This window comes from Osmia bicornis, chromosome 1 (genome assembly GCF_907164935.1).
Source record: "Osmia bicornis bicornis chromosome 1, iOsmBic2.1, whole genome shotgun sequence".
NCBI classification, from domain to species: Eukaryota; Metazoa; Arthropoda; class Insecta; order Hymenoptera; family Megachilidae; genus Osmia; species Osmia bicornis.
Genome location: NC_060216.1, coordinates 9,033,719 through 9,057,446, shown reverse-complemented (window position 1 = coordinate 9,057,446; position 23,728 = coordinate 9,033,719). Strand labels below are relative to the sequence as shown.

Sequence of the window (23,728 nt, the reverse complement as noted above, 5' to 3'; positions counted from 1 at the left end):
TTTCATAAATGAAAATCAAATGTGCATAGCACGTAATTTTTAATTCGGAGTCAACTAGCATTCCAGGTCAATGGGTTAATGAATTTTATGTACCCTTGACAAATTTCATTACCACCATTGTGAAGCAATGTTTCTTCCTTTGAGAGACATAGTATTCGCGATGCAGTGTGCGACGTGCTCATGAAGGCGCCGTTTATTTTGCAATCATGATATTTAAAAAGCTCTTTTGAAAAATGAAAAATTTATTATAATAGCAAGATGGTAATTGCATCTATTTCCAGGTTGAAAGTAAGAGGGATGAGAAAATCGTAATGAATTTTGTAATTGTGTTATTTTCCTTTCTACGTAGATTTATTCCTGCAATTTTGTGAGAAATGTCTCATCATAGTATTTCCTAAAGATTTTATTCTCGATGATCTATATAATTCTGTTCGCTTCTAAAATTATTATAAAAATATTTTTATCAAAGCGGCGAAGCGGTTGGTGAACAAACAAGGTACGCCACAAGATCCAGCGATCCGATCACGGCGAGTTGCGGGCGAGCGTCCAACTTTCACTGACAACTCGTTAGCTTCACCGCCGTGGTTTCGAATCATTCACAGTCATTCCGCGACGTCGGTAGACCGCGGCAGCGTCGTTCAATTCCTCCGTCTGCCGCGATATTTCCGTTTACCACATCAAACATTTTTCAAAGAAATCGAACATAATTTCCTAAAAAAGTGATCGGTATAACTCTCGCACAATTCTTGTGTAATCGCTTCTTCTTGCCATTTTCCTTATTGTTTTTTTTACTCAATTAGTGATAGTGATTGTACAAGTTCAATCGAATAGTGTTGAAATAAAAATATTCGTTTGAAAAATTGAATGCAATAAGAGATTGGTGCATCGTGTGAATTAGAAATAGTGTGTTCCATTGATTGATTTTCAATAGGAAAAAGATTTGAAGAAAGGAAGTTTTGTTATTTTCTATGTCGAAATCAATTGTCGGTTTTTTGAGAACACGTGTAACAGAGATATTCGAAGCGGATCGAAGAAAGTAGAAGTGAACAGAGAGCGAAAGTTCTGCTGTAACGCGTTCTCCGTTGAAAGTCGACGCTCTTTGATAGCAGCCAACATCGTGTATCGTCGATGCTTCTCACAAGTATGTATTGTTTTAGCGCATTTAGTCTTGAAAATTGGGTTAAGGCATTACACACCGACTATTACGTAATTTGAACGTTCCCCTTATGCGCCTTATGAAATCCTTTGCGTAGGATCAAGAATGGCTGAGAATTCTAGCAATCAACGTTCCCTTCGATTATTACAGCAGCAAATTGATGAATAGAAATTAAGGAAAATTGAGTGAACTGTTTTTACAATCATCATTCATTTGTAAATCATTCTTATTGTTCTGTTCCAAATTTGCCACATAATAACTCTAAATTGATCCTCAAAGTTTGATAAATGACTTCTTCATTAATTATCATAATCTTCAAGAAGAATCTAGATAACCTAAGGTACCCCTAGAATTTCACCAGCAGTTTCTCACGCTCAAACATTTGATCCTCTCCTAAATCTCTTTTATTACAACAACTATGATACACTACACAGCTCCATGATTTATTTCAACAACACAATTCCTCCTCTGAAAGTTCAACAGACTCTCACCATACTGACTTCGACATGCATCCATTGCAATTTTAATCTACCTCTCTGTTAACCCTTGAACAGCCGATGTACAGTGAAAAAATGATTAGAACGTCACTCATTATTAAGTGTCACTATCTCGACTCTATGTAAGATATATTAAGATAAGAGATTGGAATCTCGAATAACCCAGTATCCATCGGTACGAGGGTTCTTCTGGTCGACTAATTAGCACCGAGTGTCTAATTAAACTGAAATTCGTTTGACACTTGATGTTACACCGCCATGACACTACACTTCCGTTAACCCCGGGCTGAGCCACGTGTCGTGTAGTAGGTATTGCAGTGTGCCGGTGTTCGAGGACGAAAGTTCGAAAGGAAGATCCGGTGGCGAGGGCTGGCTGAAACAACCAGGGGGCCGCAGTGAATCGAAGATCGTCGATCGAAGCAGTCGCACCCAAGATTTCCAGCTAGGCCAAGGACACCGCAACAGCATGGCCATGGACACGAGCACCGTTCGCCTGGTGATATTCCTCGGGATGTTCCTCATATTCGCCGGCGACTACAGCTACCTCATCTCCACGATTTTAGGAAAGAGCGAGCAGAACGTCACCGGGACGATCAAGAATCCTGATGGAAGTCAGGATTCAATCGCGGACAGGACACCCTTGACGTCTATAAAGAAGAACGACGAGAAGGAGACCGGTAAGAAAAATAATGCAATCGGACGTGAAATGATAATCGGAAGCGGAATATTACGGAATAAGCGATGACTTGATGGTTTTAATCGTATTCTGATCGTTCTGGCGGTTTCTGAAATTAATAATGATTTAAGCATTTACATATTCGATCTACACTGGTGATTTCCATAATTACCGTTCATTAATAATACTTTTCTAGATTGTTCGGTTATTATATACAACTTCTACGAGTGTTTTCTTGCTTGCGATCTTACTATATATAATCCTGTTTTGGTTATTCGTAATCAAATAACATTTAGCATTTGAATAATTTATAATTAGGATATTGATTCCGAATACATTTGCCTTTGATCAATTACCTTTGGTTCGTAAACACTATTCATATTCAAGATTGGTTAATAAAAAGAAGATTATTTTTACACAGTTTGGCTAATTCGAAAAATAACAATATTCCTTTTTATTTGTCTCAAAGAGTCTTCATGTGCAATCGTGTATACGAAAAACAAAGAATTAAAAATAATCATTAAAAATTTCAAAATAAAAATTTCTTCGCTCATTGAATAATTTGCTTTGAGACTATGTTTATTAAAAAAGAAAAGAAATGTTTCTCTATAAAATTTGATATTCTGTTCTATTGTTAAATTGACATATCCCTTTATTGCACGAATTTTTATGACGAGTTGAAAAAAATATGTATGACTGTTAGTTTATTTAAAAATGAGTGTGGTCATGGAATAAATAATATTTATTTTTATTCATGAGCGCAATGTTCCCACTTGGAACCAACATGCTCACAGTCTTTAGTATTGTCTACTTAATTTACTATAAAACATTTGAAATTTAAGTTCCCAATTGGGAACGGAATGCAATAGAGGGATATCATTAGCTATGATGCACTTTGTTTTATTTGCATTGCACATGAATATGGGTTAATCGTATCCGCAATTCTTAACAGAAATGTTTAATATATTCTAATTCTAGAATATATTATTCAATCGAAAGTTGCATATACGTATGAATTTAATTTCCCTTGTGATATAATGGTTTTGACGTCAATAGACCTGCTTTGAATATCAAAGAAGCGAAATGTTTTCAATAAAGAACAAGGTTAATTATATTATAATAGATGGATTAATTAAGAAATGTAAAACATTATCGTAGTAATGTTTTCATTGCAATGTTATGCAACGCTCGTAAGCACTGTCCATTCATCGCACCTCCCATTGTCGATTCTTATGCAATTCCGAACTCACAATTGTTGCAATCTTGACCATCGAATATTTGATACCTTCCAAATTTGGTTAACACTCCAAGGTTCAATGAATCAGCAGTTTGCCCTAATTACACGACGAGAATGATATTAATTTTATTCTAGTTTGATTAAATTTCAAGAAACAGTGAGGCTATCATATGACTTTCGAAAGTTCTGATTGTCTTGTATTTTGATTTTCCGTGTACTTGTGATTTCATGCATGCACGCGGGCTGCTCGTTTTAGCCATTTTTCGACGTCAATAACAGAGTTTCACTTAGTAAAAGTTGAGTTTAGCGATTGAATGCTGTAGGAAAGATAACATTGAAATCTCTGAAATTGCATTTATTGATTGATGAAGCTATTGGCTGTTTTGATTAACTTTCGAGTATATCTAGGATTATAACTGGATCTTAGCACGCAATGAAAGTTGAGATTGTACAGCACCGGGCATAGTAGATTTTCCTAGGGAAATTGTTTCCCCGGGTTCCTAGGTTCCTGGCTTCCCCATACTCCCACTTTTATCACGATACTTCTTGAAAATTTCAAGTTTTCGGTTCCTCGATTACTTTACAGGAATCTCGAGGCGAGCAAGGATGATGACAACGATCAAGACTGCCTGCTTGCCGAAGCTGATCTGTGAACTGACCTCGTCTGTTCATCAGGATCAGCTGAGCGAGATGGAACGATCTTTGTTAAACTTAATCAGGTAAACGATGACTTAAACGTATTATTAACATATTGATAAAAGACAGACAACTGTCAGGCAAGGTTAAATGTATTCGAACGTAAATTTGCCGATATTTAAATCCGTTTGTTCAGTTGGAAATGATTCTCGTGTTTTAATGACTTGTTCGAGTGCTAGCTTTTAGTCGGTGAAAGAGACGAAATAGACCGTGACGAAGAAACAGCAATTGCAACATAGAAACGTTTACGAGCGTAATGATCGAAGGGGTCTTCTGAAACCTAGAATGATTGAGCGATTTCATAGCTTACCGTGGAAATTTTATGGTTACTCGCGTCCACTTTCATCGCTCGACTTCCAGATCGCCACTTTCACTTTCCACTTTCGATTGTAATTTAAAACGAACCGGTCGTTCTCTATAGTTCATCAGTAACCGTTCCAAAGGTTATCGTGATCATGTAAGAAATAGTTGTGTCAGAGTTATGAGAAATTTGCATGGATCAAATTAATAAAAAAAAAAGCTTTTATAACCACTTTATGCAAACTTGAAATTTCTATTAATGTAATGTAAGTGCCATTCCAGAATACGTTTATATCATCAAATTGTGTCATTTAATGTTTCGAAATCAGCCACTTGATATGCAACAACTTAATATGTTATGTATATCCTTTTTAGCGTTGTAGAAGAGAAAACTCCTTGTCTATAGTGGTATCAATTAGCATGGTGCTTGTGTAATTTCAAATGTAAAACACAATGTTATGATCAGAAGAGTTTGTTGACCAGGTACAGCTATTAATGAATCACTGTTTGCAGAGATTGTCTTGTCATTTAAATGACGAAGTTAATATGTTTGCATAAGACATATCTTTGCATATGTTTTGCCGAAGTTTTCAACAAGTAAATATTTTACTCGAAGCTTCGTTGTAAATTCTTAAAACTTTCAGCGTGACCGTATATACCTACATTTGAATTTACACGCACAGTATGTAAATCTAATGAAGTTCATTTGAAATATATTTTTAATTCGCTTCTCTAAAAATGATGCAACTTATTAATTCAGCAATTCGATCGAATCCTGAACGGACAATTATTACAAACATTTGCCGAAATTCGAGACAGGAAAAGAGCGACGCCTATCAATCCGTCCCTCTTTCTCGTCGATCGAGAATTAAACGGCAGCTCGGTGGATTACCTTTCAATCTCCAGATTACAGCCCTGGAACGTTGACCGGAAACTGTTCGATCCTCGCTTCCGGCCAGTGCATCGATCGAAGCGCGATTCCGCGTGGAATAACAAGCAGCTAACCCGGCCAAACAAACGTCCCATCCCGTCCGTTCGATATCTCGCTAAACAGATCCGGATGCCGGGCGTCGATATCGAGCGGACAGACGCGAGCGGCGCGGAATCGCGGCTCATCGAAAATTGGATGGCGCTAAGCGGCGCGTGGGTCCGCAATTTTCCCGTCGATCACCGCCGCAAAACGTCGATTCCACGCTCGCGCGACCCAACAACCGAGCGTCGCGACGCCGACGCTGGTGGAATTGAATGGCGCGATCGTGGTCCGGCTCGCGTATCTCGCAATTTTCGTTTACGATCGAAAGGCGAAACGAAACGTCAACCCGTCCACGCATCCTCGCGTTATTTGGATAATGCCGGCTATAGCACGAGCATCGCTCGGGTCATTTTGTTCCTTGATTAAAAGCGAAGTTATGTTCGCACGGTCAAATATTGACTCGAACGATACACGCTCGAATCGGTCCGTTTGGTACACCATGAAATTTCTCGACTGTGAATCACGCGTTTCCTCTGTACCATTTCCATTTTTTGACATTCGCTTTTGTTTCGTTTCGATTGATTGAAACTAAATCATTCCGCGTGATTTTTGAAAGAGAGAATATATATTATTGAGAGAAAGAGTGACATTTTACGATGGTATTTTGTTTAAATGTCGAAATTAAAAACTTGACAATATCAGGTGAAAAAATACCACACATTGGAATTGATAACATCTAAAACAATTACGAATTGAAAATTTATTTTTGCTCAGGAAGCACTCACTGTAGGAACTTTCGAAATTCTTCTTAAACGTTTCGTGAAGGAAGAAAGTGCAATATATTCGCGACTGGCTATCATCCAAAATTTCGAATTTGTTCGCCGATATTTTTGGGCAATAAAGGATGACGGTTGTTCAACAAGTAAAAGATCGAGGTACAACGTGAAAGTTTTTCTGTTCTTACATAAGCAACTGCGCCGAAACCGGAACAGGCGTCGCCATAACAATCCGCCACTTTCCTTTTCACGGGTTATACAATCTTCCGACTTTCTACGATGCCCGAAGCATGCTTCAGCTTCGCCTTTTTATACTCTTCGATCTTCTTTTATCCCTTCGAAATTCTTCGAATGTAAATTCGGTTCATCGGTTAAAGTGTACCTAATTCCAGGTTCTATAATCTCGACGAACAAACGTGAAATTATGGTCTTATTTCGAAAATTGTAATCCTCCCTAATGGACGGTTTGATTTCACGGCTAAATTTCCGTCGATTTGGTAATTTAATATAGAGATAGAATTTCGTACGAATGTGAACAAATATGAAGTGAATAGATCATTTAAAATCATTCATGAAAATTGAATTGTTTCAATATTCCTGAAAGCTATTTAAAAATACAACGATCAATTTAAATAAATTATTCGCATATGAAAAATTTTACCGACGAAACATTTTTCCAACAAATTTTCTCCTCTACTCTTTCATTTTATGGTTTATGAATAAGTTGAAACGGTAGCTCCACTTTAACGATTAATTCGTGGTCGGTAGCTGGCCGCAGTGCTTCCGTTCATTTCGCGAAATTATACTCGACTCTACCCCTTTTCCGGCTGAAAAGGTGAATTTCCTTCTGACCGTGTGCCGTTTAATTGACAGCAATTAAACGTCCTATTCCTCGTCAATTTCTTTCTCCACTCTGCGATTCATTAACAGATTAATTGGTCCATCAAAAGACTCGCTCGTTCGGTTCGCTAAGTGAAATTTAATAACACATGAACACAATGGTATTAAAATTCTTCGAACAAAATACAGATAAGTAAAAGAAAGAGTAGAAAAAGGGAAAGAAAGCAAACAACGAGCAATGATGTCTGGATGGATCGTCGCGGTTAATGTCCCGGAAGGATTCAAGTTTTATATTTACTTTTATGCGTGCGTAAACGCCGCTCCCGGCTTCGAGTATGCCCGATTTTTATTAGATCGCGGATCGCTGTGGGTTAAACCGATCAAGATGGAAAAGCTAAGAAGCCGTTTTGCGTTTGTTCGTTATGCCGCCTCGAAGAGCGAAAGCCCGAGGCGCATAGTCGATCGTAAACGACTAAACAGGGAAGATTTCCCTTTTGCGGCTGGAAGACGACGTCTTCCTCGGGAGCCATGCGTGACGAAACTGCTTCTTATACCGCGTCCTTCTTCCTGCCGCCATCTTCCCGAAGGATTCTTTATTTCCGCCGATGCGTAGTGCTGAGGATCCTTTATTTATAGAATCTATGGCTACCGATATTACCGATCTTCTCTGTAACTTCAGCTACTCTGATATTTTGAATTTAATATTATTTTTAGAGTTTAAATAATCCTTCGAGCTTCGAATAATTAGTTTCTCTAATTAATCTTAAACGGTGTCAATTTTAGAAGAGAAAATCGAAAGCGTCGTGAAACTGTGAAATCTGGCTGACGTTCGACGACGAGTACCGGAAGGAAATTTCAATTTTTTCAAAGTTTCTTCAGACGCGTGCAGCAGAGAAAGGCGGTCGTGTAATTTTCAGTGGGTTTTGCAGAGCGTAACCGGATTCCGTGTCTCGTGTTTACCGAGTGCCGTCGATATCGAAAGTAAAAGGCGACTTGCCTTGTGCCTGTTCTTATATGTCGTACTCCCGACCAGTTTATCATGGTCAAATGTTGCGAAAGTGGAGTTGATTTTGTGCCACCCATTGGCGTCGATTCTTTTCCATCGTTTCGAAACCGGTCTCTTAATATACATGTTGCGAAATCTGGTCGAAAAGGCGACACGCTGTTACATTTCTATACTATTCAGCTTCAAAATGGTAAAGTTTGAAGCTCGGTATAATATTAAATATCAAATGAAATTACGATATATTTTTGTGATCGATATTTCATGATAAATTTTCAGGGACACGAGCTTGAGCACGATGGCGGAAGTGCCCTCGAGGTATCACTTCGCAGCGCATATGGGTCAACTAATATCCGGTCTGGAAGGTCAGGGATGTCATAATTTCTATCCCACCTGCCCGTTGCCCGGAGCCAGCGTTCTAAGCATGATGAAGAAGATCCGATTGCGCTGACCGGACGAAATTCTTCCTCGTCGACGATGGAAAAACACGACGACGAAACCTGTGATATTTGCAGACGATTCCTTTCCTCTTCTAACTTCCGTCTTTCGAGTTTCGTAGAAACATCGTTTGCAAAAGAAATATGAAATTAAGGAATGGTCGTTTCTGGTAATTGTTGATTACGATACTAAGGGTAAAAGATGAAAGTAGACCGTTTAAAATATATTCAGAGACTTTTGTAATGGATCCCAGCAATTTTCTGCTGGATGAATTAAGATTACTTTAAATTACATTTAAGAGAATCGATTAGTATTTAAGATACCCAGTCGTTTAGCAACGCAAATTCACAATGATCATTTATTTATAGTACATCATTCCGAATCACTGCATTGTTAAAACTCGCTATGTATTCTTACACCGGAAATGTAATAACCGATCGTCTATCACACGATCGTGGATTTTTTAGAAATAAAGTTTGAATAAATATATTTATATTTTTCTTTTCAAAGAACATCCTCGAATTCATTTATCATAATACCATTAAAAATATAAAATCATAATCTATTAAATAAACGACTGAATGAAAAGTAACGAATGTTCAACATTTATCCTTAACAAAGGAAAATATAATTTCTACATAATAAGTTCTTTGTAAAACAGCAAATACACAGCGTAGCTCGTTATCCCTCTGTATATTATTACTCTTTTCTCAGAGATCCTTTTTCTCGACCATGTGGCATAATGGTTTCGAATAGAGGCTTGATAATTCGCCGGTACTTACCGGGACATTTTCTGCTTTCTCGAGATTCGTTCTTAATAGCCGTTCCAACGGCGACGCTCGAACTGATTTCAACAAGTACGTCCCTTATTTACCACCGGTGTATATAATATTTAGCGAGCGTTATAAAGGTGCACAAAGGAGGCCAGACGCGGCCGAGCTAATGGCCCTTTCGCTCGAGCCAGCTTCTTGTAATTATTTCGCGCAGCCACCAACGAAAAGGGACGTCTAATTTGTGCCATACCAATTTATCCTTTCCCAAGTTGCTCGTTATCGTCGCGCGTTTAATCCATCGCGATCACAGTTTCGTGAACGAAACAGGAAGCGACTTTACGCCTCGATACATGCAACCTTTCGGTAATTTTTATTTCCTTAGAAATTAGCTTCTACTAATTGAAAACAAAGAATGAATTAAAGCATTCGAAATGGAAATATTTTTTTCTTATTTGAATAGTTATTAAACGTCTTGTGTTCTATTCTGTTGGTACTTAATTAAAAAGAAATTTAATTTCACACGTAAAAGCAAAATCAAGTATGAAATGTTATATTAAATTGGAATTTCGTGGCAAAGTTCTCGTAGAACACCAATTTTGCTCCATAGAAAAAAAGATTCCCATTGCAACGTGAACGTTATCGCGGAGAAAACAATCCGGACAATTTACAGGGTCGGCAAAGTTATTGTAATAATCTCCGGGCGCCTTTAAGCGGCATGCCAAGCACTAACGTTTGCTCGCTCGTAAGCTTCCTAACGATCGCAAGACGAAATCGTGCCAAGATCGGAGGCGAACTGTTAGAATCCCAGCGATATTCTCGCAAAAATGATCGCACCAGGTTCGTTTATCGGCGCCGCTGCCAACTCTGCGATTCGTGCAATCGCAATTCCACGCTCCCGAAAGCAGCCGATCCCCTGCTGTTTCGCTCGAAACACCGTCGCGACGTTACGAGACTCCTCGCGCGGGTAATTGACGAGCGTCGAAAGAACTCACTGAAAAATATCCATGAAATTACGAAACTTCGATAGGCAATCGACCGACAGAATTTTGAAAGTCCAGGGAAATTAGTTTAGAGATGTAAAGATGGTGATAAACCTTTTGAGTTAAGTCATAGATTTCACGAATATTGCAAGTGGAATGCGGTGCTTAATGGTTTGCTATTTGGAAAAGATTATGGGAAATTAACTTGACAGATAATTCTTGTTATGGTGTTTTCAGTTTCAATAAAGATTCTTGTTAAGTTACTGAAGTATTGCAAATAGTAGAAAACAAAGTTAAGTCTTTTAAATTCGTACCATTCTATTAGCAATTCTAAAAGGGAATATTAAATCCTGACTTTAGAATTCAAAGGTAATTAACATGCAATTACCATTTAGTTAAGCTCGACATAAAATAAGTAATGAATGTATAATATTTCAATAAAATTGCAAAAGATTTTACTAGAAAATATCCTGAAAATAAATACAGCTTAATGTAATTAATAATTAAATAATTGAAAATGAATGATAAATAAATACAAATTCTTAGAAGGAAAGTACTTCCGGGGTAGTCACGTCTGAGAGATCGTTCACCTATGCAACCCAGTAGAAGTGCATTCACGACACACATTTGGATCGACGTGAACTGGTACACGTAGGAAAATCATGATCATTGAGCAACCATCCCAGCCAGTTGTTCAAACATAATCGATTCGTTCTACATGTCTTAGTGTCGATTGTATTCTTGCGAAGTAGCTGCTGCGTGATCGTACTCGAAGAGTAGTTTAACGAAAGAAAAATTTAGAGTCCTTTGGAAGATTTATTCAAATCTCCTTCGAATTCAAATCACAGTACTTCTATCTTCTCCGAATTCGAAAGGATCCTATGTCTTCATAGCAAAAGACCTCGACCTGCTTCGAATTCAAAATAAATTCCTCTTCTTCAAATTTTTAAATCTTCCCATACTTTCGCTTGAAAAATTATGATCATTTTTTTTCAAGTCACAAAAGAAAGATTCACACTTGCCAAATTTTTACTCAAACTCAGTGCTCTTCAATTTGAAATTTTACCAAACGTGTTGATCGATGATGAAGGGTTCGATGAGTCACGATGGATGTTCGATCGTCCAGGTGCTCGAAACGATGCCGACCTTGAGGAGGACGACGCAACCAGGAAGAGGGCTCGAAGGACGTCAGGTACGGGTCCTGTTAGCGCACTAAATGTCGCAATCCGGTGCTGGCCGTTCGTTTGAACGTAAGGCAACGGGTAGGGGCGATCACTTTCTCTTGTCGCAAACCAGCAACAGGCATACGTGCACTGCCCTGAGGAACACTCGACAACGAGTTTTTACCAAAGAAACAGCCAGTCCACGTTTTCGTCCGGTGTTCTGGTGCACGGAAGCCACGCGTTGCAGAGAACAGGTGACATCGCGATCAATTCCGCGAGAACCGTTCGCTTCCTCCAGTTTTGGATATTCGTGAATGAGAGTCATCGAAGTGCCATTTTGAGTCCGTCGTTTCAAACGAATTTGGCGAAATTCTGTGAAAATGTTGAATAAATTGTGTTAGAAGATAGTAGCCTATTGGGTGATGAAACCGCGTGAACATTTACAAAATAATAATTATCGTTGAAGTGTCAAAGTGAAGTAACAGTAATTGATTAATTTCTTAGATAGCATTCCACGATGCGACTGACGAGCGCATTCTTCGTGCTGGGATGTTACTTCTTGATTTTGGCACTCGTAAGTGGAGCACCAAGACCGGAAGAACCAACGTTCGAGCTTCCGGTACAATTGGTCGGCTTTCCGGTGATCGTTGCTGCTGTCAGGATCACCAATTTCGTGAAGAAACTCGCGTACTCGTTGAATCCAGGTATTTTCTTCAAATTTCTATTCGATAAAACGATTCTATTATTTCAAAATGAAATCAATTTTTTTTTTAATTACCATACTTTCATTAAAAAAGAGTTGAGCATTTCTAATGCACTTAAGATAAATGAATCGCATGAGCAAGTTCAATGGTTCTTGAATATTCTAGCCGACAGGAAGTTGCATTCGATCATCGGAGCGAAGAGAATCTTAACTACTTTGTATAGGTAATCCATGCTTTCGCGCGTGAATCGAATCGACGAGAAGCGAAAGCGAAAGTGTTCCACTTGTTGCAACTTCGTCGAAAGCATGGATTCTCGTGTAACGTCGTCGTAATTTCTTCGACGAGGACATTGACGTTGAAAACATAGGGTTCAATGAATTTCTCTAAAGTTAAAGTATAGAAGAAGTTGTCCTTGCAGAGCTTTATTTTAAAAATTCATTAGCATCGATAATTGCTAATTATATGTGTTCAGTAATTGCACGTTTAATAGTTTATTTCAATTAATCAGGTTTGAAAATTAAATTATAATTCTTATATTTGTATACCTTTTCTTTTTGGTTGAGTTACCTCGATGACAGATTGGTGATTGAATGACAAGTAATAATAAAGTTGAAGTTTGACGAGCAATTAACGTGACAGTTTAATAGGAGATTGCATAGAGAAGTGCATTGTATACGTCAATTTTCATTAAAGTGAAGTGAAGAAGCGTTGATTGCTCATCAGCCGGGGACCGTCATTTAGTGATTTCAGAAGCACTGAAACGCGCCCTTGGATTGATGACAATCATGGAAACTCGAATAATGCATTAGCATAGTTGACAGTGATGGTTCGAAAATAACTTTACAAGACTCGAACTTTTCATATCTATTGCTACCGAAGAGATGGCTTTAAGTTCAAATAAAAATCAAGTAATTAACATTGATTAAATTTCTATAAGAACATATTATAAAGATAACAGAATAAAAGTGCTAATGTACTGATGAATAATTAATGTTAAAAGAAGTCGATAACACGATCCAATTAAAAATATCTCAAGAATTAAATTTCATACGAATAGACGAATTAATGACGAAATGATTCTGACATTTACCACCGATTGCCTCTCGTTTTCAGAGACTTACGTCAACAGAGTTAAACGTGCCCTACCTTTGGTACACGCCGAAGAAATTCTAGACGTCGGACAGGTGGAGAAGAAATTAGTATCCGAACTGGGAAACAATGTCTGCGTCTACGAGAGAATCTGCGCCAGATACGCGAGCAAAACTCTGCAGAAACGAAGTCGCGAACGTGTCCTCGATTGGGATGTCGTGTTCAGGTACACCTCTGCAATAATCAATACCTCGTTTGTATCTCCTATTTATTCCAGGACACCGTTTTTGTTCTTTTACGTAAGTGTGTTTTGCTTTCATGGAAGATTTCTTTGATTTTCCTCTCGATTTAAATCCAGTTCGATTTGCATGGCACTTGTCACGAAGAACAACATTGCTAATTTGTCATTGGACTATTACATGATTCTCCTTCGACTGACGATTACGAAGCGTCATCTGTAAAACAAGAGCTTCGTCTTAATGATCGTGTTCCCGATATCGTTGCATCTTACTTGTGCAACTGCAACCCTGAAGTTCACGGACGGTCTGGTTTTTCATCTTCGTTACAGACGATCCAGTTGTGAAACGGCATGGATATGGAAACTTAATAACAGTCTCGTTAATGCATCGTGGAAAAGTACTGACCCGTTTGCGCGGTCTACCGTGATCCAATGAAACGTGTCTCCTATCGTTCAAACTTCTTCCTGTTTCCACTCGCTTCGGTTGATATTTAATCTCCTTCCTGAGATTTGTTGTTTAATCATTTTCAATTGACCCATACAATTTTAGAAAGGACATTAGCTTTCAATTCAGCACCTGTCCGATTAAATTATATTTTTCCTAACGAACTGACAGGAAAAATCAATAAAATGTAATATAATTGCTAATGTGCAAATTGACGAAATATTTAAATAAGACATTTTACGATGCTTACGGTTATCTAGTAATCTCAATAAAATGTTGCAAGGTATTCTAGGACTCCTTTCGTATTCTCAGAGCGCTTATGCAAATGAGATTTGAGTATTGCGCGGACCTATGATGAAAGGCAGTTCGATGTTCTATGAATCATGTAATGGTAAAAATATATGGGACTTCGAAATCGATTGGAACTTACGAAATTTCGTACATGTAATACCTGGACAAACGAAATTATTAAACAAGCTTCTAAAAATTGAATATTCATCAATGAACGATACTGTAAGTTGTAAAGTTTCTCGTGACGATTCGAAGGTTCCCGGAGTCCTGGCACGGACTATTCTAAGAATTCCTCGATAATTCGTCCAAGACGATCGACCTCGATAAATTCCTGGAAAAAGGTACGAGCTGAACGGTACGGGTCCCTTCTAATGGTCCAGCACTTTCCTCCAATAGCTGAGCTAATAGAAATCCCTGCTACCGGTTCTTTCTTGGCCACCTAGCCACGAGCTCGCACTAAATTCGGTTGCAAGTAACGCCAGCACAAGATAGCCCTTAATGGCTGCTCCACGGGCGACCTAATGCATCCTGATAACTCTGTCCCACCCTTTGCCCCGTTCCTCTTCGGCTTTACGAGCCTCGCGAGCTATCTGCTCGCTGAATTCTGGGGGTTCGACTTGGCTTATCTGCGATTCCTCGACGTCTCTTGCTTCGAGATGGCCAGCACGTGTCATCGGGGACGAAACTCGTCGGTTAATCGCTTCTGTCACCTGTGTGGACATGTTGTTGGAAAGAGCGAGAAGGAGAAGAAAGGAGGAATCGAAGATTGGGTCCCGGGAAGCTGAGATTTGGAGAGATTTAACGGAGCATGGATGAAGTACCGTGGCGATAGAGTCCTTCGCAGGACCTGCTGCGGTTGAAGAACTGAAATTTCTAGGGTTTCACAGCTGGTTGATTTGAGAAGAGTTCTTCGAAGAAGAATTCTTCTATTTTTGTAGCAATGATAAAAGCACTGTTTTTTAATTAGAAAATATTAATGATATTGAATAAGAGTAAGATACTAATATCTGCTATTCGTCGTTTCACAGGGAATACAAGTCTTCGCCGAATCCGATGAAGGAGAATTATTTATTGAGCGTGTTCCTGGGCGACATCATAGGCAGCCCTCGGCTCTGTCATCAGCTGGCAAAGAGAGGAAGAGGCTGCGATCACGACACGCTTCCGGATTAATTGTAAACCATCGTCTATGCGGTGCGAAACTGAACTGCTGTACAGACTGTAAATACTAAGATGATATAAACTTCTTGTTTACTACTTGATCGTTAATCCCCTGGACAAGGCTGCAGCTGCATTTGAACAACAATTCTGTTCCTCGAATTCCGTTCACATGTACCCTAGTGATCAAAAGTAAGGGACCACTTATCGATAATGTAAAATGTATTTTTTTTAATATTCAACGAAAAGTGTCCATAAATAATGTTATCTTCCTAATTGCTAATAGCGTGTATATATTTTGTACATCATTTAATTGTATTAATAACTTACCGTGAATTCGCAAATACAAGTTTTTATTTTATATTGCATAAAATAGATGCGAACAAAACTTATATTTTTAATAAAATAACAAATAAAAGTATTACCTAAATAATGCTGAAAAATTAATTTAATTAAAACTCGTTACCGAATGTCTCCCTTATTACAGAGTTATAATTATAATTTCTGCAAAATTATTACCTTTGAGTTTGACAAAGTATACGGATCTTTTACGTTTAAATGCCTCGATGATATAGCCGCGCGAAAAACGAGCACGCGAAGAAGTGAGAGTAGCTCACGATGACGTTTCTTCCTACCTACGCCTCTTCAAGTTTATATGCGAGGTACGGTTTCGAAGAAAGTTCCAGTTGCCGTGGAACTGTGACACGATCATCCACGAAGCGCCTCACTGTTTCAAGATTCTTCAGTCGAGAAAACCTGTAAAAAAGAAAATTGTTTTGTTAGTTCAATTTTTGATCAGTTTCATAGTTTATTAAATTCGTCAAAGTCGAGACGAAAACATTCACGTCACATCCGAGTAAGTGACAGTGATCCTCGCCAAGGAATCCTAACGAGATCCTTAAGGGAACGTTATCCAGCATTAAATTGAACACTGAGAAGACAAGATCGACAAGATTCGCTAAGGAAGAAGATCGCAGAATGATATTCAGATTCATCCTTATTTGTCTGCTGCTTCGAGCCGACGTTCGCGCCGAGGATCGCATTCAAAGGACTCCGCAGGATGCCGATGGTGCTCGTTACTGCGACTTCGACGAGGCACGAAAGAACTACAACGCGACCGATTTGTTGCAGTGAGTACGGAATCGAATTACTTGACACAGAGACGCGAATAATTCAGCTGGAAAAACGTTGGTCGCGTAGGTGCATTGATCGATTGGCTGCCGATCTAGCTGATCGAGAAAGCGACCGGTTGATGAATGGAAAGGATCAGTGGAACGGGTCGACGGGCAGACAAATCTCAATCATGGATATTTTTTCCAGCTTCTTTCAAAATGATCCTTCAGTGGTAAGTTGGAAATTAAATTATTTTATCTGTATAAATTTTTTGTATTTCATTTGTTGAAAATTTTCCATCATTGACTCCAAAGGACATCAGGGTCCACATCAATTTTAGATCTCATTCTCCAACAGTCTAAATCGCCCATTCGAAATTTCCAACTCCCGCACGAAATTCCCATAACTTTTCTATTTACAGCCACATCAGGGCAACCCCTTTCCGGTGTACCCGACTTCCGGCCAGCATCAACCGAATTACCCTACCGTATCAGGTGGAACGTTCCAGCTGAATCTTTTCGACGCTCTGTCCTCGATATCCCGTCACGACGACTACAAGTGTATACCCAGGATACTCTGCGAAATGGCGAGCGGAAAACTTCCCGGGAGATCGTTAGGGAAACAATGGTCCGGCTTCTTCGAGTTCCTTGGAAAGAACTCTTTCACGAGGTACGTTCTTCAGGATCGATCGTCCGAGTCGTGGTTTTAACGGGTTACTCTGAAATCACTCGCAACTTATCCTCAGCGCTATTTCATTGCTATTTGTGTTCGTTTTTTCAGTTTGCTGACCAAATTCGACGTCGAGACGGCTTCTCCTCTGCTGAACTTTGGCAGAGCGATGCTGCTCGGATACAGCAATCGGGGAAGCTCCACAGTGTGTTACGAGACCTTTCCGAAATGTCCAAGAAACATGAACGCACTGATTTATTATTTGAATAATTACAATGGTGGATTCTTTCGATTGTTCAATAAATTTCAGGGTGGAAAGTATCGGGAGAATATTGGTATTCGTGATCACAGAGGTGAACATTCATGTGGTATTTCATTGAAAAATTGTTAATTATGTTCTTGAGAAATTTTACACTGTCTATGCAGTGATTGAAGCTTCAACGATTGAATTTTTGTTTTCTATTACAGATAATTACTCCAAAATAGTATTGAAAGGAAGGATAACCTCTGGAACGAAGGATTATAGAATTGGACCAGTTCGAAATCAAATTTATTTTCCAAGTGTGAAATACTACGAACACAACGAAAAACAAAAATTTTCTGATTATGAAGAACCTATTAATGATAATGAAATTGTTTTTCCTGGTCAGAAAACATCTAAAAACGAACCCGTTAGAAACAGCCTAGAGAATCATGTACAGAAATTAGAACCGAACATCTGGCAGAACAACATTGCATTTTTCCCTGAGGTAATTATACAAAGTATATGATTATTATAAAAGAAATTTAATCTTAATGTATCATTTTGAAATATTTTCAGGAAATAACTAATCAGAGGTTCTCTAGATTTCGATTTCCTCCAAATGTCTGACAATAGCATAAAATCATTTCAAATTGAAAATAAAGGAAAGTTCATTTATTTAAATAGAAGATTCAATAATTGACTATCTTCGTTGATCGTACAGCAAAGAAAGCATTTAAATGAATACGATAAAAGTCAATTACTTACTGATTAAAGAACGAGTTTGCAGTCATAATTTGCGCAAGATTATCAACGAGCAGAGGATTATTTCGTTTATTTCATTCGTGCCGCTCCCAGCGAGCATTTTCTATTCACCTGTACCAGGTGAGCTCGTAACAGGAAGTCCCAAGCTGCCGGTGAACGCGATGTTACTGGCTCAAGTGCCGTTTGCGGAAACAGCATGGGGTGCCGTTAGAGCACCGCCAACTTGTCCAATGAATCTGCGACCAAGCACGAGCCACTTTATGTCTCAGTTACGCGACTCGATAAATTGTACTTTATCCTGCTTCGATTTCCTGCTCGCTGCGAGTCGATCCATACATACACCGTGTTCAATTTCAAATTTAAGCTTTAAACTAGTCGATGTTAAATAGCTTTAATAACGAAATCAAAATTATATTCTCTCACAAATAAAATAAATAATTCCGAGATCGATACGCTTGAAAGCACTCTTTATTGTTTCATTATCCAAAATAAAAGGACACGTGTGTTATGTTGAAACTTTATCACGATATTCACACGGGCTTGTTAGTAACGATTAAATGGGAGGAGTTGCAAACGGCCAACGGCACGCGAATTCTTTTGTCAAACAGTTTCGGTAAATCTACATTTTCTAAATGTCACCCTTATATGCGTGTCCTTTATTGCACCCTTGTTGCTTTCACCTGTGATAATTTCGCGAGAGAAGCGATAATTTTTGACCGACAGATAACAGGTAGGTAATAATCAGCTGGAACAGCCTGCATTTGTCGTAGTTGCAGCACGACGAGAAATTAAATTATGCACGACGGTATAATGACGAGTTATAAACAACCCTTTACCTTGATAACCAACGGAAAGGGGTGAACACCGTTGTTCGGTGCTGGTTAACGCTGTACGTTTTTCGCTGGAAGTAATTCATCGACGTATTAAATGGTATTTTTATTTTTATATCGAATTCTTCGCGAAAGTGTCGAGAAGATCATTGATAATAAAATTAAAATTAAGTCGCTGATAAAAAATTGAGAAATAATTCAAAATCAGTTCAATCTTTCATCCGCAAAGATCCGTCATCCCTCTCAAAAGATTCTAAACGTCGGTAACACACGCATCCCCATCCCCATGTTCACGGAATTCACGCATACAACGGGAGAGAAGAAAAGAATATGTACTAGGAAAAGCGCGTTAGAAAAGGAAAACGGAGAAGCTTGTGGGAGAGGACGTGTAATTATTTTATCCTTTCTAGCGTGTAATTCGAGGCGTGCTCGCGTCCGAGACTTCGGCGGAGGGTGAGTTAAGGGAGTGGGAATGGTGCGGCGACGGCGATTGCCGTAGCCTGGAGGGCCGTGTGCCTTGGACAAGGCCAAATAGGGTGCAACTGACAGCGAAAGACAATTAGCCTTCTGATACATCCAATGTCGCCCGAAACACCGAGACGCGTATCGTGGATTCGCTACGCGCCTCCTGAACACCAGCCTCGACGACGGCAAACACTTAGGGGGTGTACGTGATTGTTCCTGGCAACCGAAAGGTTTGTACTTCCATTCGCCTTCTATAGCCTCGTGTAATTGAACGGTGATTTTTGTATCGTAGCCCTATGGGGGGATAATTTTTGGGTAATCTTACGGGAGACTCTTTGTAATTTCAGATCTTCGGAGGGAGAAGGTGTATTATCATAATAATTTTATCGAGATCTGACGAAATCAAGGGTGAAGAAATATACTAATATTATATTGTTATGATAATTGAATTAAAAATCAATGTATACATCAATTAAATGATGTGCCTTATAATTCATTGAAGTTCTTCACCCATCGTGCATGGAAAACAATCCGCGAATGCAACCCTGTTATCCGACTGAAATTGAAGGCACAAATCAAGGATAAACGGGTAACAGGCTGAACGGATGAGGATCCGCTACCGCAAAGGACCCGCGACGAGACTATGATTCCCGACGACGCAGCCAGCGTAATCTCACTCTATTAGGACGGTATTATTTTCCGTGGTAGACATCAAAGAGGATTTCCCGTGGGCTCATTGTATCGCCGTGATAATTCCTCGTTATTAGGAGCTCGCTCGAAGCGTTGGTCTCATGTCGGCTTACCACACCCCAAGTGCCGAAACAAATCCTTCCGAATTGGAGCCGATGCAAAGGAGCCCTTCTCCTTCGACGAGCCACTGACAAAAGGACCAACAGAAACGCGACGAGGGGAAGCCATCGTCGCGATTAATCCCCGTGAAAAATGCGACGCAGGTGAACGGTTATCGAACCAGGTGAGATTCAAAAGGGAAAATCGAATTTTCCGCAGACCAACGGGGTTAATCAAGCGTCCTCGATCGAGGATCGGGCGGCAACATAATTAGACGCTTTCAGGGGTGGATTGGACCTCGATAGGGGTGCTAGGAGGATTTCGTGGTTGATTTTGAGGAGTATTTGCGTTGGTGATCGGTAAAAGGAAGGATCTTTTAATTGAAAATCATTTCGATTTTCCGAAACGTGATCATTTTCTTTTCTTCTTAAATATTGTAAAGGGGGAGCAGAAATATGATAGCGAGAAATGAAGAAGAGTAGAAAGTATTTTAGGTCGAGAGTTAATCAAGGATCAATAATACGGAAGAGCTATTCCGTTCCACGGAGTAAGATATAAATTCTCTGGCATTCCTACCCTCCGTTTAACCATAAAACATCGCGTCCACCTTCTATTTAGCTATATATTTTTCTCCACGAGTGGTCCACAATGGTCCAATATCGTTGGATAGTAATATACCGAGCGAACTGTCCTTTCCTCGCCGGGATGGACTTTTCAATTTAGAGGCATCTTTGTCGCGGGAAGCTGGGGACAGCAATTCGTGCGGACAAAAGGAGCCGAACGATCGTAGATCTTGTTGAAAACTGACTCTCCTCCCTCCGTGATCCCCTCTCGACCGTTTGATCGACAGAATAATTCGGCGGGAATGAAAATTTCGCGTCCCACGCGTTTCACGATCGCGTGAATCTCGGGTATATACCGGTGACCGGAGCGGATAAGTGGATATCGTAAGGGAAGGAAAAATATCACTTCGAAACCTTCATTGTGGTGGCCGTCGTGATTTTCTCCTCCCTTTTAAACCATTCAATCGGCCCCAGGAATCGCTTTGTCGACCGAGTGTCGACCCGTCTACTGATCGATTGTCCCTTTATTGGCTGACGTTTAAATGCTCCCGCTGTTTTGATAAAACACAGTTCAGGATTTAGTTAAGCATCGAATCTGATGATTCATCGAGTATCATGAACTTTGATAAAATGCTTTCAAAAATACATCTAATGCGGGCGATCTTAGCCTTATGCATTTATCCATATTAATTAAATTGTAAAGTAATCAGCCTTTACCATATCAATAAAATTAATTTAATTCAGAATTTTAATTTTTCTTTCCAAATATAAATACGATCCCTCGAATTATCAAATACTTTACTCAAACATCCGATTCAAATCCCAATCCTTCAATTTCCATCCAAAACGAGTATCCTACGTCCTGTTGATCCTCGGGTATTGCTCATTAAAAAACGGAATCACCGTCGCCCTTTATCGTCTCCTCAAACACCGATCACTCCCTTTAAAACGTCGTCGGCCGGTCTGATCCAGCGGATAGGCTTTCAAATCGTTCATAAATAAAGCATCGAGCTGCGGGTCGCGTCTCGTGCAACGTCAGTCAGCCACGTTGATTGCAGCATTGAAGACACGTGTCGCGGATCAATTCTCGGCCGCGTGTCAGTATTTTCGTATCATCGCCCGAAGGGAGTGCCTTCGACTCGTTCCCCGTCTCCTTTCAACGTCGTCGTCTCCTTCTCTGCAACTTTCATCCCTTAGCAACACCACTCTTTTGTAGCGGCTTTTATTTCCTAACCTGGTCTGTCTCGAAGCTGGTACAACATCACCGGGGAGAAAAGTTATATACAACGTTCCTTTTCCCTCGTCTGCGTTTTATTCCTCTCCCGCGCGACTGTTGCTTCCTTTTTAAAACGACTAGACGACGTTTTAATGCGACAGGATTATGCGACCGGTCGAAAGCTCAGGGTTTTCCTCGAGATTGTCACGGATAAAGGACTCGGCAAACAGGAGGGGGCAAAGGACACTCGCCGATTATCGACGCCTCCTCGCTCGCAGAGGGGATGATTTTTTTTAATTAAAGTATCAACCGACGAGGCGGATGGCTTTGCGATTTATAAAAGAATCGAGAGGAACGCGTTACTGGATGTCAGATAAAATTCACTTTAAAATTCTGCTTAAATCATAGTACGCTAAAGACAAACCACTAAAATTTAGAAGCATTTCGAGTCTATCAAATTTCCTCTGTTACGCCACATCGTCTCGAGAGGACGAGAGGATCCGAATTAAAACTAACTCTCAACCTTGGGTAAAACCGCACTGGCAACGAGGGACGACCGCAACCGATCAAGAGAAGTATTTCTCGCGCGAGGATAGGCGCCAAGCGAGAGCTTCCAAGAAGAACAGCTTACCAGGAAGCGTTTCAGGACGAAGAAAGGCAAGGATCGTGTCTTGTCAGCTAGAAGCTAGCTAACGTCTGCGTAAATGCTGGTTCGCGTGGAGCCCGAGGGTTCGAAGCGACGATGAAGCGTCGTTTTAGGCTCCGCTAGGATCAACAACGTTCGTTCCGCATCGCCGATGGCTAATTCGTCCTCGAGGACGAGCCGTAGTACAGCTAGCCTTCGTTCTTGCCGCAGGACGAGTCGCTCGTTTCAGCTCGGCCCCGATGTTGCGGCGAATCGCGGGCAAAAACCGGATGCACGCCGTTTACCCCGTGGAGGAAGCGCGGAAATGTGGCCGACGCGAGGAGGTTTTATTTCGGTGTACGGAATCGCATAGGTTCTTTGGGAATTATGCAATTATGTAAAGCACTGGCTGAAGGTTTTATCCTTCTCCATGGGGAAGTTTCTTGCGACTGACGGTTGAGGTCACAGAATTGCCGAGTTCTTATACAGGCGTTTATTTAATTTGACATTACGGGTGAGAAAAAGATGGGCTCGGTTCTGTGGTAGATGATTATTAACTTTTTTCGATGGAATATACTTCTCATGGCACCTGACAAATTTGGATTATAAAGAAATTAGCGTGGAAGAATAAAAATATGTACTAAGTGTAAGAGGGTAATTTTATGGGGGATCCTCGTGATAAATATTAAATGTAAAAGTCTGCAAACTATTGAAATTCGTCACACCGATGATGACAATTAATTAATTAATATAGAAGCTACAGGCCACTTTAAACAAATCGCAGAGAGTTAACTTTCCTGACCACAGATGGCAGATTATGTATAAAAATCATAATAAAGTTTTTAAACTGATATTTTTATATATTGATGATTTATAGTATATTTATCTGCCAGTCTAGACACGCCAAACAAATTACTCTGACTGCCCAGACATGTTATCTAATCTTTCATGCGTTGCCTAATCGGCTGCACATTCCAATTATTTATTACATTGTGAAACATAAAATTATTACTACATCGCAG

General features: G+C 39.8%; 3 protein-coding genes across 4 annotated transcripts; all 3 read left to right on the top strand.

The window, feature by feature from the left end:
* The first annotated feature begins 562 nt into the window (after positions 1-562).
* Positions 563-9,081, top strand: LOC114882902. 2 transcript variants are annotated; one of them, XM_029200083.2, is made up of 4 exons: positions 563-1,141; positions 1,963-2,330; positions 4,153-4,285; positions 8,434-9,081. In XM_029200083.2, the coding sequence occupies exons 2-4, from the start codon at positions 2,120-2,122 to the stop codon at positions 8,603-8,605; spliced, it is 516 nt and encodes a 171-aa protein (XP_029055916.2). In that variant the 5' UTR covers positions 563-1,141; positions 1,963-2,119; the 3' UTR covers positions 8,606-9,081. The 2 variants fall into 2 exon arrangements, with proteins under 2 accessions (XP_029055916.2, XP_029055915.2); XM_029200082.2 differs by having other exon boundaries at positions 1,960-2,330.
* Positions 9,082-11,878: 2,797 nt separating this feature from the next.
* Positions 11,879-15,848, top strand: LOC114882901. The gene is made up of 3 exons (XM_029200081.2): positions 11,879-12,212; positions 13,326-13,527; positions 15,304-15,848. The coding sequence occupies exons 1-3, from the start codon at positions 12,026-12,028 to the stop codon at positions 15,443-15,445; spliced, it is 531 nt and encodes a 176-aa protein (XP_029055914.1). The 5' UTR covers positions 11,879-12,025; the 3' UTR covers positions 15,446-15,848.
* Positions 15,849-16,408: 560 nt separating this feature from the next.
* LOC114882908 lies at positions 16,409-18,095 on the top strand. The gene is made up of 6 exons (XM_046287999.1): positions 16,409-16,560; positions 16,631-16,772; positions 16,965-17,212; positions 17,324-17,565; positions 17,681-17,961; positions 18,033-18,095. Exons 1-6 carry the CDS (start codon positions 16,409-16,411, stop codon positions 18,081-18,083), a joined length of 1,116 nt encoding a protein of 371 aa, XP_046143955.1. The 3' UTR covers positions 18,084-18,095.
* Positions 18,096-23,728: the final 5,633 nt, after the last annotated feature.